This window comes from Schistocerca serialis, chromosome 11 (assembly GCF_023864345.2).
Source record: "Schistocerca serialis cubense isolate TAMUIC-IGC-003099 chromosome 11, iqSchSeri2.2, whole genome shotgun sequence".
Lineage (NCBI taxonomy): Eukaryota > Metazoa > Arthropoda > Insecta > Orthoptera > Acrididae > Schistocerca > Schistocerca serialis.
This window is the reverse complement of record NC_064648.1, coordinates 154,061,377-154,075,179: the sequence shown is the minus strand read 5'-3', so window position 1 is coordinate 154,075,179 and position 13,803 is coordinate 154,061,377. Positions and strand designations below refer to the sequence as shown.

The following is a 13,803-nucleotide window of genomic DNA, read 5'->3' as shown; positions in this document are numbered from 1 at the left end:
TGTTACAATTTTCTTTTTCAGCAGGTTTAAAAAAAAAGAAAGAAAGAATATTAAAGGAAAGTGTAACACACAGAAGGAAAACAAAATAACTGGCAGTTTTCATCCTTCAAACTCAAATTTAATGTGTTGAAAACAATTCCAAACCTGGCGTGCCTCTCAATACAGTACCTACTGGTGAACTTGACAAATGCAAGCCTGCCCAGAAGAGAACTCACCTCCATAGTCATCGTCCACATAGTCCGCATTGTAGAAATTCTTCCTTTTGCGACCCCAGGCCTTCGCGTCTGGCAAGTCGTCGTCCTGCTCGCCGTCCAGGTCGCTGGCCATGCCGTCACCCTCGTCGTCATCGTCATCATCGTCAGAAGCTACTCCGAGCACTTCTTCCTGCAAATAAACAGACAGCTTCTGTACAGCTGGCCGAGAGAGATGACAGGTATAAATACTGCTCTACTACAAAGTAAGGGAGGGCCTACCATCAACTAAATTATCTGGTTACAAAATTTTTTGCGACAGAGTCCTGGTGTAAAAAATTCTCAGTTTACTTTCTGTGTCAAACTCAGATAAAATTCAAAGCTTTCAATGTCTACCTCCATTGTCATCATTGGGGCTAAAACTGGCTGTCGTGAGCTGGTGATGCTCCCTCTTTTATACTCCACAGGATTCGCTATATTACGTCACGGTGCAAATGTGGACACGGTGGGTACGGAGGTGGTGCTGTCCACATCCACAGATTTTGTTTGCACTCTCTATCCAGCATTGCGGCCGTGCGGGGTAGCCGTGCAGTCTGAGGTCTGAGGCCCCTCGCCACAGTTCGTGAAAGTTTGCCAGACAATAAAGGAAAACTCTTCTGTGTACGAATATGAGCTATAAGTCCTGTAACTTAGGTAGAGGTATACAGTGCGAGCCACTTTCGTCAGTCCGTTAGGAGGTCATACACATTGAGAAACCACTGATTTCGAGCTCACCGATTGCGAATTGGAGGTAAAAAGTGATGCAGCCCTGTCCCATCTGTAAGCAAACAGCCCTAAATGCCGTACACGGAGGCCCTCGAATGACGAGCGAGGCAGTGTTCCAGCGAGCGGCAGACTTCCAGACCGAGAAGAGTTCTAGTTTGAGCAGCCTCAGATGACTAACAACCTACAGCAAATCCTATGTATGTGAGCACTATATTCAGTTAAGCTTGCACACTAAGGAGGACTTGCAAAGCTCGCCCGTGCGTATCGGGTCGGTGCATAAGTTCCTAGAGTTTCTACGTAACTTAAATAAATGCAACAGACCCACACAACAGAGGCTTTAGCCATCAACAGGATACTGTCCTTCACTATGTACAACAGGCTGCCACAATGGGCTCAGTTTTCAAATCTGCAACTATAGAAAATACGTGGTTTTGAAGCAAAGACCTTGTCGAGCCACATCTGGAACACGTCTTCACCTGGAAAAGCTGTTCCTTGAAGGTTCTTTCATAGGAACTTGAACAGGTGAAAATCTGAGGGCACACGATCAGATGAATAAGGTGGGTGCAGAATGACTTTCAAACCCAACTTCTGTACAGTGTTTTTGCTAGCCTAGCAGAATGCAGGTGCACATTACTGTAGAGTAGCATCACTTCACACAGCCTTCCTGGTCACTGTTCTCAGGCTGTGTCTGCAAGACATCTCAGTGTTGACAATAAATGTTGGCAGTGACGATTATACATCAGGAAAGCAATTCGTAGTGTATAACACCGTCACTGTTCCACCAAACGCGTAACATTATTTTTTGCGGATGTGTGCAGGCCTTTGTGCAGAGAGTTACTGTTTAATTTGGGCTCGACCATTCCTTTAATTTTCTTATGATAGCATAAATACACCATTTCTTAAATTTTCCCCATTACACGCAAATGTCACGAAATGACGGGACGATTACAATTCATCACATCCGCCATTTCTTGAGTACACCGACATGGATCTTGAGGATTAATCTGATGTTCCTTTGTTTTCGGGCATGTAGTATCATACACTACTGTGTTTACCCAAATCTTAACAAAGCTGTAGGCTGGGTAACCATTTGTTCTGGTAGTTTATTTGAGAAACTAGTAAGCTTTGTTATATCTCTTACACCTTCTGAAGTTACAAGCTAGTGTCTGTGCTCTTCTGTGCATTCACTGCAAATACATAAAGAAGCAATAAAAAGCAGACCAGCTAGCCAACCTAGAGTCTCATTTCCTTATCATCATCACCAGAGCTACTTCCGTAGCCTAACACCCGAGTCATTCTGTGCCATTTCACTCCTGTACACAGTTGCTCATGTACCGAGAAATGGATAACCTAAAATTCAGTGTCATCTCTGATCTGAGTGTGACTTCTAAGTAAGTATGTTGCGACCCATGTCAGTTTACGACAGCGTGAAATTTTTCAGTGACACAATTTATAAGTGCCTCAGTCATATTTCCACACATTCGTTAATAATGAAGTCCCAAAAGTGTGACATGTGGGCCCTTATTTTTGTTTCACTGTATGTCACAGAATGACCGGGAGAAGTACAATATTTGGTGACAGTGAACTCTTCGGCTCAGAGGAGGTGAGTACGTCACCAGTGTTCGACAATGTGTTCCCGAGCAAGGTGTGTCATTTGCCCTATATAAGATACGCCACACTCGCACAGAGTCCTATAAAGACCTGACCCGCACAGCTCTGTCAGCATAAACAGATCCCAGAAACAGAGAGAATTTTGATGGAGGACAAAACTTCAGTTTTATCTTATGTTTTCCTAACACTCTGTCCATTTTTGTGGAAACGTTTCCAATCTTTTATAGCAGGAACTCCACAGACAGTTGTATCTTCAACCAATTTTCTTAAGCACTTCTGGTTGTATGGCTTCTAGGCAAATCAGGTGCATATCTGAACAGTAAGAAATAATCAATGAGAGAGCTTCAACCCCATTACATCAAAGTAATGCCAGAGCCATAAGCACTTAATTACGACAACAGATAAAAACACAAGTGTACTTAAAAAAAAAAAAAAAAATTGTAAACAATGTGGCAGAGAATATAGAAAGATCAACCATCATAATTAAAAACATAATATCTCTAGGATGGATAGTCAATGAATAAAAAGTTAAGCAATGAAAAACATTTAGTGTCACGTAACGAGTATTCGCCTACAACCAAAAAGCAAAAGTGAGACACTCGACCCAAAAGCAAGATACTGTCGAGGCAAGAAGCAGACGGCTTACCGGCAAGCCAGCACAACACAGGGCCACCCAGGTGGGCCACAGCAAACGCCAGCTGCACTGCACAGGGGAAGCGAGGCATTGTGGGCCACATCAAACCAGTAAGAAGACTGATGACTCAAATATCATTTGTAAACTAACTACCCTATCCATCCCCAAAAGCTCATACATGGTTTCTTTGGACATTAAAAGTACATATACACTACTGGCCATTAAAATTGCTACACCATGAAGATGAAGTGTTACAGACACGAAATTTAAACGACAGGAAGAAGATGCTGTGATATGCAAATGATTAGCTTTTCAGAGGATTCACACAAGGTTGGCGCCGGTGGCAACACCTACAACGTGCTGACATGAGGAAAGTTTCAAACAAATTTTTCATACACAAACAGCAATTGACCGGCGTTGCCTGGTCAAACGTTGTTGTGATGAGTCCGTGTAAGGAGGAGAAATGTGTACCATCATGTTTCCGACTTTGATAAAGGTCAGATTGTAGCCTATCGCAAATGCGGTTTATAGTATTGCGACATTGCTGCTCGCGTTGGTAGAGATCCGATGACTGTTAGCAGAATATGGAATCGGTGGGTTCAGGAGGGTAATATGGAACACTGTGCTGGATCCCAACGGCCTCGTATCACTAGCAGTCGAGATGACAGGCATCTTAAACGCATGGCTGTAACGGATCGTGCAGCCACGTCTCGATCCCTGAGTCAACAGATGTGGACATTTGCAAGACAACAACCATCTACACGAACAGTTCGACGACGTTTGCAGCGGCATGGACTGTCAGCTCGGAGACCGTTGCTGCGGTTACCCTTGACACTGCATCACAGACAGGAGCGCCTGGGATGGTGTACTCGCCGACAAACCTGGGTGCACGAATGGCAAAACGTCATTTTTTCGGATGAATCCAGGTTCTGTTTACAGCATCATGATGGTGGCATCCGTGTTTGGCGACATCGCAGTGAAGGCACATTGGAAGCGTGTATTCGTCATCGCCATACTGGCGTATCACCCGGCGTGATGGTAGGGGGTGCCACTGGTTACACGTCTCGGTCACCTCTTGTTCGCATTGACGGCACTTTGAACAGTGGACGATACATTTCAGATGTGTTACGACCTGTGGCTCAACCCTTCATTCGATCCCTGCGAAACCCTATATTTCAGCAGGACAATGCAAGACCGCATGTTGCAGGTCCTGTATGGGCCTTTCTGGATACCGAAAATGTTCGACTGCTGCCCTGGCCAGCACATTCTCCAGATCTTTCACCAATTGAAAACGTCTGGTCAGTGGTGGCCGAGCAACTGGCTCGTCACAATACGCCAGTCACTACTCTTGATGAACTGTGGCATCGTGTTGAGGCTGCATGGGCAGCTGTACCTGTACACACCATCCGAGCTCTGTCTGACTCAATGCCCAGGCGTATCAAGGTTGTTATTACGGCCAGAGGTGGTTATTCTGGGTACTGATTTCTCAGGATCTAAGCACCCAAATTGAGTGAAAATGTTTTCACATGTGCAGCTCTAGTATAATATATTTATCCACTGAATACCCGTTTATCATCTGCATTTCTTCTTGGTGTAGCAATTTTAATGGCCAGCAGTGTGCTAACTCCCTGTCAAAGAGGTTCAGTACATTATTGCTCACAATTTGCGTAGACATAGTGGTTGACCTACAGATGAGGTGACAAAATTCGCAGTGTGGTCACCAGCATGGCGAAACACAGTAGCTGCTTTTTTGTTGTTCTTTCACATCTCCACATCTTCCTGCACTGATGGCCTACAGTGGAAAGGCACATGCGTGCACACCCACCCACACACACACACACACACACACACACACACACACACACACACCATTTCACAGCCAAGGCATGCGTCAGCAGTGGAGGGTCACATAGCCACCTGACACCAGTTCTAAATCAAATACAGCACTCCAAAGTGACCACTGTTCTCTTTGAACTACTCAATATAAAATTCCAAATTATCTCAATTTCTGTTACTTTGCCAGAAACTTAAAATCCCACATATACTACTGCAACTTAAGAACAGATCTTCGGGAAATAAATAAAACCTCACTTGTATCTGTTTCAACACTGATAGGTAAGTGTTCAGCCACTAGAGATCATCTGTCATGCATTTTTAGTCTGGCTACCGTGTTTTAGTTGAGCCGGCTGCCACTAGCTATTGCCCTTACCATGTATAGCTTCGGATGCTTGACAACAAAATGTCCACTTTCAACCTCTGTCGTGTACAGGGTGAGTCAAAAGGGACTTTACAACTTTAAAATGATATAGAAATTTATTGAGATAACTTACAGAATTGGTAGATGTATCATTTTGTAGCAAACAACCTTAAGTTTCACATAAAAGTGTCAGGTGTCATTTTGGCTCGATGTCACAACCATTTGTGATAAAACAAACATCCCACCGGTAATCAATTTCCTACCCCACTAGTTGCGTAAAATCGGGCATAACTTGTGTGACAGCAGCATAGATTCAACTTTTCGGGTCGACTAAACTGTTTGACAGGAGAGGAATACACACACAGTTTTTAATGAAACCTCAGAGAAAGAAATTCAATGGTGTCAAGTCTGGAGTGCCAGGTGGCTGTGCGATTGGTCCTTCACGGCCAATCCACTGACCAGGGAAGTGATTATTGAGGAACCTCTGAACTTCTGTGAGGGAACGAGGTGGTGCACCGTCTTGCTGGTAGTAAACCATCACAACTTGGCCATTTTCTTTGATCTGTGGAATTAAAAAGTTTTTGAGCATATCCAAATATACAACACGAGTGATAGTTTTCTCCACGAAGAAGAAAGGGCGACCTGACAATTTTTCGTGTCGTAGTGAACAACCTGTCTCAACGAAGTTTGTATACCGACACTAAATTGTAAGCCTACTTGGAGGTTATTCAGCGCATTTGGTGTAAAATTTATGCCAAACAGTTGTTGCAGAATTAGTCTAATGAAACCAAAACACACAGTGAGCACACTCCACACCAGTGAAAGTAGCCATTTGAACTGTGCACTACGCTGGCGCTCCTGGTGGCAAAATGGGCTACTACTGCATTATGTGAATCAAACTTGGGGTTGTCTGCTACAAAATGACATATCTACCAATTCCGTAAGTTGTCTCAATAAATTTCTATATCATTCCAAAGTTGTACAGTCCCTTTTGACTCAACCTGTATGTTTTTCAGACAGTGCTTCCGGCAGAAGATGGTTACAGTGGCTCTGAGTTCGACATTGAATTTAGCAACCAAGGAAGTGAAAAAGAATGTGGTGTTACTTCATTAGAGACTGAAAGTGACAACAGTTTGTCAGCTGACAGACAAATGTTCACCAATGTTACGAGATAAATACGTCCACTATTGTTCACACAGCTCCTCCGAGATGTCTGTTTACAGGAAAGCATCGTGAAATATATAGTTCAACTCCACATCCAAACAGAAACTAAAAAAAATACTAAGTTTTAGGATATTTTAGTCAAAGTCCAATGCATGAGTATACTCAGGATTTTAACTCGTTATTTTGAGTTTCAAAAGCTATCCTTATATGTAAAGTCATTCATTATGGCATTATAGGAAATTTTTCATTAATAAAAAAATACTAGTTTGGAACATAATTTGAAGAAACAGAGAGATTAGGGGGATGAATAAAATTTTGTCTGATGAACTTAGTTCTACACTGAAGTTTGTATATAGGATGAATTTCTCGTCTATTCTTCATTCAACTATAAAGATTTTGTTCCAAGTTTGCCAATGGCAAAAAATGAGGGTGGAGGCGGAAGGGGAGAAAGGAAAAAGTTCCCAAACTTACCTCACTTTCATCATCAAACTCTCTCGGCCTCTTCCTGACGTTTTCCAACAAGAGCTTTTCATCTTCAGAATAATCATCTTCAGAGTCAGATGGCTCATACTCCTCCAATTCCACATCCAGATCTGCGTCCAATTTCTTTCCTCTGTGGAATACAGTAGTGTAAACAGAATATTCAAAAAATTGTGGATTCTTCAGAAATAAATTGCCACAATACTGTTATATTCACAACATTTACATCTAACTGCAAAATCAGCACATTGTACAGCAGACGGTACTCATATCAGTACTGTAGTCTCCCTGCACCCTTAGCCTTCTATTCCAGTCACTCGAGCAACAGGTGATACGCAGAATTTCTAGTCAATGATTTTAAATGTACTCACCCCACAAATGTAGACATTTATAGCAGTCTGACCGTATGGACTAGCAAATGAAATTTGTGGACACGTTGAAGATTTCTTGGCAGGGAGAGGACAGCACGTTATCTCAGATGGAGGAATCATCGACAGATGTAGAAGTAACTTCAGGTGTTCTCCAGGGAAATGTGCTGAGACACATGCTCTTTGTGTTGTACATTAAGGAGCCGCTTACAATTACTGCAGGCCAGCTGAGAAGCCCAGCATACCCCAGGTACTTATTTATAGCTACGCAGCATTTATTTTTTACTTATAAGCTTCTTTGTATACAACATCTGAAGTAGTATAATTGGGGATACAAACAAAGAGCTTGTTTGCTTCACTAACAGTGTCACATAGAGCTGGCTGTGCAAAAAATTACTTACAGTAAGATCCATGCACTCAATGCAGTGTCTGGCTGTGTGCTTTGTTTCTAGCCACAGCATAATATAAGCTCACTGGAAACTGTATACATTTAATGTGAAATCGTAAATTGTTAGTAATAAGTGAAATTCGAGTATAAAAACTTGCTCACATTTGCCACTTCCCATTAAAATTTCAGTTTCTATGATGTTACTTTGGAGAGAAGTATCTTTAAACCACTTTGAGTTAAGGGTTCTGAGGAGTGAGATAATGCACGACACTCTCGAACAGAGTTATGTCGCTTTCAGAAGTACTTTCAAAAGAGCAAGTTACAGCCTGATGTTCTCAAACAGTAGTAAGTCTCACCTCATGATTTTCATTGGATTTTTGAGACCACATAGTCCTCAGTCTTTTAGCCATTCTGGTGTATCCACAAGGACTTGTTTTCTAGGAATTTTTGTTCATAAAATGACATGGAAGAAGTTTGTGCTCAGATCAAAAGTATCCAGAAAATTTCTTCAAAAATAGGATTACAAATATCCTTTGAGAAAACTGAAATCATGCCCATGTAGCCTCTTTGCATAGATAAAATCTTCATAAATGATCAAGCAATTAACATAGTTCTACAATACATATATCGTGGAGAAATTATTTTGCGTAACTTGGGTGAGAAAGCAACATGAAAAAACAGAACCAACAAAATGGAAAAAAAGCACAGTTTCTAACATGGTCAACATGTAATAAGAAAGTCCTGTCAATAGACACTAAGATCCAACATTACAAAACTGTAACTCTGCAGGAAGCAACTTATGCTTGTGAAACTCTGTTCCAAATTAAAAATGAAAGAAGAACCAATCAGTTTGTCGAGACTGAACAAAGAATTATCAGAACATGCTTCAATAAAAACTACTATGTTGATGGAATCTGGAGAATCCTCCCCAGTGAAACTGTCTATCGTGAGATTGACCCAATCACCAGCACAACGAAGAAGAAAAGAATCTCGTATTTCTTTCATGCCTTACGACTGCCTGACAACAGAATTTTAAAACAACTAGTGATGCGAAGTCCCAGGAAGAAGGCAGGAGGACAGTGGGTCAAAGAAATTCAGGAAGATCTTGAAGCAGTCGGACTCACAATTACTGATGCAGAGAACAAAAATAAAATTAACACTCTCCTTACGAATCATAAATTTTCAGCAGAAATGATGCACAGAAGACCAGTAGAGATTTGAGACGCGTTAAAAAAAATTGCGCTCGGAACGAATGAAAAAGTACTGGGCTGTGCGCAAGAAGCAAGTAGTCTAATCTTCAAAGAGAAAGTGAATATGGAATGACTCAAATGGTCCATTGTGGCCAATCAAGTTAATAATAATAATAATAATAATAATAATAATAATAATAATAAACAAAATAAAAATGTAATGAGTTGGCGCCCAAATCACAAAGCAAGCTTAATAAATCTGTTTTTCCTAAAAGAGAATATATATATAAAACCTACTGAAAGAAATGAAGCAATGTAATTAAGTATGTAGTACATATAGCAAAATCGGTAAATCCGTACGTCCCAGCCAAGTAAATTCAATGTTAGTTTATAGTCATAAAGATAGGATGCAGAGCTTAATTTTGTCACTGATGTAAACTTCCAGAAACACTTCTGTCATTGTGGTAAAAAAACTTTCATAGGATATATGTCCAACATAAATAAAATCCACCAATAGAGGCAAACCAGTATCATTCAGTTTTTAATACACAACGTGGAATCAGTAAATTTGTATATCCTAGTCACACTGTTAGTTTGTATTCGTACAGATAAGATTGCGGCACTGAATTCTGTCACTGGCATAAACTGCCAAAACTACATCTGCTGCTGAGTTAAAAAACCTAACAGTGCCATGAATTGGTTCTTTGGTGTATCACGAAATTAACAGCGCCATCTATTGGTTCTTTGGTGTAAACACCATGATGATTAAAAATTCAAATGACTAAGCTGAGCTGGCAGTTTTGGATAAATGTTTAAATTACAATTAACTTTTCTTTTGTGGTCCAGTTTTGATGACATAAAGGTTATATTTTGCCCCAAGTTAGCTGTGGAAACCCACGAAAATAAACCTAGCAGTTTTGGAGATTTGCGTGTTCAGACGGACAAACATAATGGTTTTACATTTTTATTATTAATACAGATATATATTATGCAGCTTCCTTTTATGAAACCTAACTGCCTGGCAAAAGCTACACAAACATTCAATCTGATTTTGGTAAGATTTCAATGCTGTGCAAAGATGGCAATTTCCTTTAAATGTTCAAAATGGCAAAATTTTGCACTTCACAATACGTAGTATCCTATGATGACAACATCAATGAGCCACAATTCAAGACTGTCAACTCATACAAATATCTGGATGTATTAATCTGTAACGATATATGATAGAATATGAACGTATGTTCACTCATAAGCAATGCAGATTGCAGACTATAGCTCATTGGTAGGATATTGGAAAAATGCTGTGTCTACATAGGAGAGCATTTACAAAACGTTTGTGGGACCCATCTTAGAATATTGTTCAAGTGTATGGCACCTGTACCAAAGAGGACTAAGAGGGGAATCGAATGCATACAGCAAAGGGCCGCATGAATGGTCACAGGTTTCTGTGACCTTTGGGAGAGTGTCAAAGAGATACTAAAGAAACTGAACTGGCAGACACTTCAAGATAAGATACAAACTATCCCTAGGAAGCCTACTTACAAAGATAGAGTAGATAAAAAGTCTCCATTCACAGTACTGTAAATAATGCAGTAAATTGGATCTGAAACTGACAAATTTATGAAAGATGTGTGTGTATAAAAGTGAAAACTGTTGGGGTGAATATTTATGATCTGGTGACTTAACAGCACAAAAATTATGAACTCACACATCTCAACAACTCAAAACGATGGATAGCTGGAGCACTTCAACAATATACTAGAAAGTGAAATGGAAAACACTGAGAATGCAGATAAAAATTTGAAAAAAAAAAAAATAAAAATAATAAAAACAAAAAAACACATATGTTGTAGTGGTTTCTGGGGTTTATGACATTTCTGGTTTTGTTGCATGGGAGGGTGTTTATGTATCACCTTCCTTGAGGAAATTGCATAAACAATTTGTTTTATAAAATAAAGTGAAAACTATGTAATGAAAACCAAGTACCTTCCAAATAATTACTAAGAACATCGACTCAGTATTTCACAGTTTCAGGCAAAATCACTGAAGTGTTCTGTTTTCGAACACAAAGTAAATAGCTCAAACTGGTTGAGTCACTGGTTGACAAATAATGCAATGTCGGGACCAGACTTCATACTGCAGAAATTGCATTAAGCATAAGTTTCAGAAGCACAAAATCAAAATCTTTGTGTGATGCTCTTATGAACTGCATAAACTAATAATCACTGTTGTCATTTCGTATATCTCACAGTACTGTACTTGTGTTGTTTGGATACTGTATTATCTATAGTTACCCCTGTTTCTTTTTTCTGTCACCTCAACTACAAACGCAGCACAAACTGACGAACAACACAGATGGCAGTCGACTGCTCAAAGGCAGTTTGTGAACATGATAGCATGCACACACAAGCTAACCAGGTGTACTGGTATGAAATCAGCATTTTTTTTTTTTTCCTCTTTTCTTTTTTTTTTTTTTTTTTTTTTGTTTTGTGAAAATGAAACACTAATTTTGAATTGAAAAGTAAAAACATTTTATTCAAAGTACTGACCATTGCTTTCTATACATTTTGACCACCTTTCTGGCAATTTGTGGACACCACGCCAATAGAAATGTTGGTCTTTTGAAGCAAGCCAATCAGACACCCAATTTTTTACTTCTTTGTAGGAATCGAAGTGTTCCTCAGCCAATGCATGTCCCATTGATGAAAACAACTGATAGTCGGAAGGGGCCAGATCTGGTGAATACGGCGGGTGGGGTAGCAGCTCCCAGCCAAGTGTTTTGATTGTATCCTGAAACAGTTTTGCTTTGTGTGCAGGTGAATTGTCGTGTAAAAAAATTACTTTGCCATGTCTTCTGGCCCATTCTGGTCTTTTTTCGATCAATGCATGGTTCAAATTGATCATTTGTTGTCTGTAGCAATTAGTATTCACAGTTTCATCGGGTTTTAGAAGCTCATGATACACCACACCTTTCTGATCCCACCAAACACAGAGCATTGTCTTCTTGCCGAATTGATCTGGTTTTGCAGTCGATGTTAATGGTTGTCCCGGATTAACCCATGATTTTTCCTGATTAGGATTCTTATATTAAATCCATTTTTCATCACCAGTAACAATTCGATGCAAAATTGATTTTCTTTCATGTCTTTGAAGCAAAATTTGACAAATGGCTTTTCGGTTTTCCATCTGTCTTTCATTCAATTCATGTGGCACCCATTTTCCACACTTTTGGATCTTTCCGATAGCTTTCAAATGGTCAGAAATTGTTTCTTGTGTAACATTTATAGCATTGCTGCCATTTGCTTCTCACTCAAAGTATCATCTTCATCCAATATTGCTTGCAATTCGGCATCTTCGAACTTTTTTGGTGGTCTTCCACATTCTTCATTTCTTACATCAAAATCATTATTTCTGAACCGTTGAAACCATCTTTTGCATGTTGCTTCTGATAGAGCATGATCACCATATGCCTCAACAAGCATTTGATGCAACTCTGCAGTACTTTTTTTCAAATGAAAACCAAAAATAAATGCTTTCAGTAAAAAATCATCACTTTCTGGTACAAAATTCGACATTGTTTAAACATTGTTTGTTCCATGACTTGATGTATACTAAATATCTTTGACAGATGTCATAAAAAAAAGGCTTGTTCACAACAAATGTTCCCTATCAACACATTTCTATCTTAACGCTCATTTCATGCCGGTACACCTGGTATGTTCTATCCAATAATTTTTGTGTGTGTGCTTTTGTTCCCGTGAGTATGCGTTTGGGCACAGGGGAAGAGGCATCGTGTGGACGCACCCTTAGAGAAGACGATTAAGCCCTGCCCACTAGATGATAAAGTGGGAACAATGGTGGGAAAAGGACATGGTGACTGTGGTCTGTAGCTCATCTGGTCTTTGTAGCAACTGCTGAAAATGAGTTGCAGGAATTAGTGGAGGTCAATAAAGCTAAAGGAAAAAGCTGAAAGTCACTACAAAGAAAACAAAAGTAATTACAAGGAAATAAAGGGAAAGATAATGGTAAATGAAGAAACATTTGGCAGGTTTTCGTGTGCTCGTGCTTCATACCTTTAAGCAGTGCTAAATAATGTGCTCTTGTGTTTCATTTTCTGTGGTGTTTTCAATCAAAATTTCATAATTTATCCACATCATTAATTGACTTACTGTGCATTTTGTACTTTTATGCAGTGTCACACAATTTGTTGATGTGTTTTCACTTTTTACGTAGTGTTTTTATTTCAAAATTTCTTTTCATTTATTTACTTACTGTGCATGTTGCACTCACAATGTAGAAAATGTATTTTGTTATTCCCCTTCCAATCACATACTGACCGAGGTGGCTACTCCAGTTTTAATGTACTGAGCTTGCATTCGGATGGACTGGGGTTCATTCCCTGTCTGGCCACCCAAACTGGGACGGTTTCTTCAATTAGGCCATGGCCAATTTCCTGCCCTATCCACATCTTATCCTACTCTATTCTGATGTATAATATTTCCGTCTGTTTATGACATGTAAATACTATTGTAGCAAATGGTCTATGGATGAATAAATAAATAAATGTGCAATTAAGTAACTAGGATGTAGAACAGAAAGCCACTGCAAGTGCAGCACAGAAATTAATACCAGGGTAGTAATGGCAAAAGGGGCATTTTGCAAGAAAATGAAAGGTGTGTGTGGTAATACAAGCAAAGATTGGAGGAAAAGAATCTGATTGGTGCTGAAACACGGACAGCGAGGGAGGAAGATAGAACAAGGGATTTGGAGATGTGAACGTAGTGAGGACGGAAAGAATAAATTCGATGGATAGGG

The 13,803-nt window shown here is 39.8% G+C and overlaps 2 protein-coding genes across 2 annotated transcripts in view; one reads left to right on the top strand and one right to left on the bottom strand.

Moving 5' to 3' along the window:
• Nucleotides 1-11,414, top strand: part of LOC126427094 (zinc finger protein ZFP2-like) — a 718,966-nt gene extending 707,552 nt beyond the window's left edge. The window contains exon 6 of the mRNA XM_050089297.1: nt 11,322-11,414. Within this exon, the coding sequence (XP_049945254.1) occupies nt 11,322-11,331 (10 nt within the window). The 3' untranslated portion in view covers nt 11,332-11,414. The remainder of the gene's footprint in view (nt 1-11,321) is intronic.
• The window catches only part of LOC126427096 (something about silencing protein 10), a 197,419-nt gene that overhangs the window by 155,248 nt on the left and 28,368 nt on the right, over nt 1-13,803 (bottom strand). Inside the window, exons 2-3 of the mRNA XM_050089299.1 lie at nt 7,034-7,175; nt 216-384 (exon numbers count right to left, since the gene is read on the bottom strand). Of these exons, the coding sequence (XP_049945256.1) occupies nt 216-384; nt 7,034-7,175 (311 nt within the window). The remainder of the gene's footprint in view (nt 1-215; nt 385-7,033; nt 7,176-13,803) is intronic.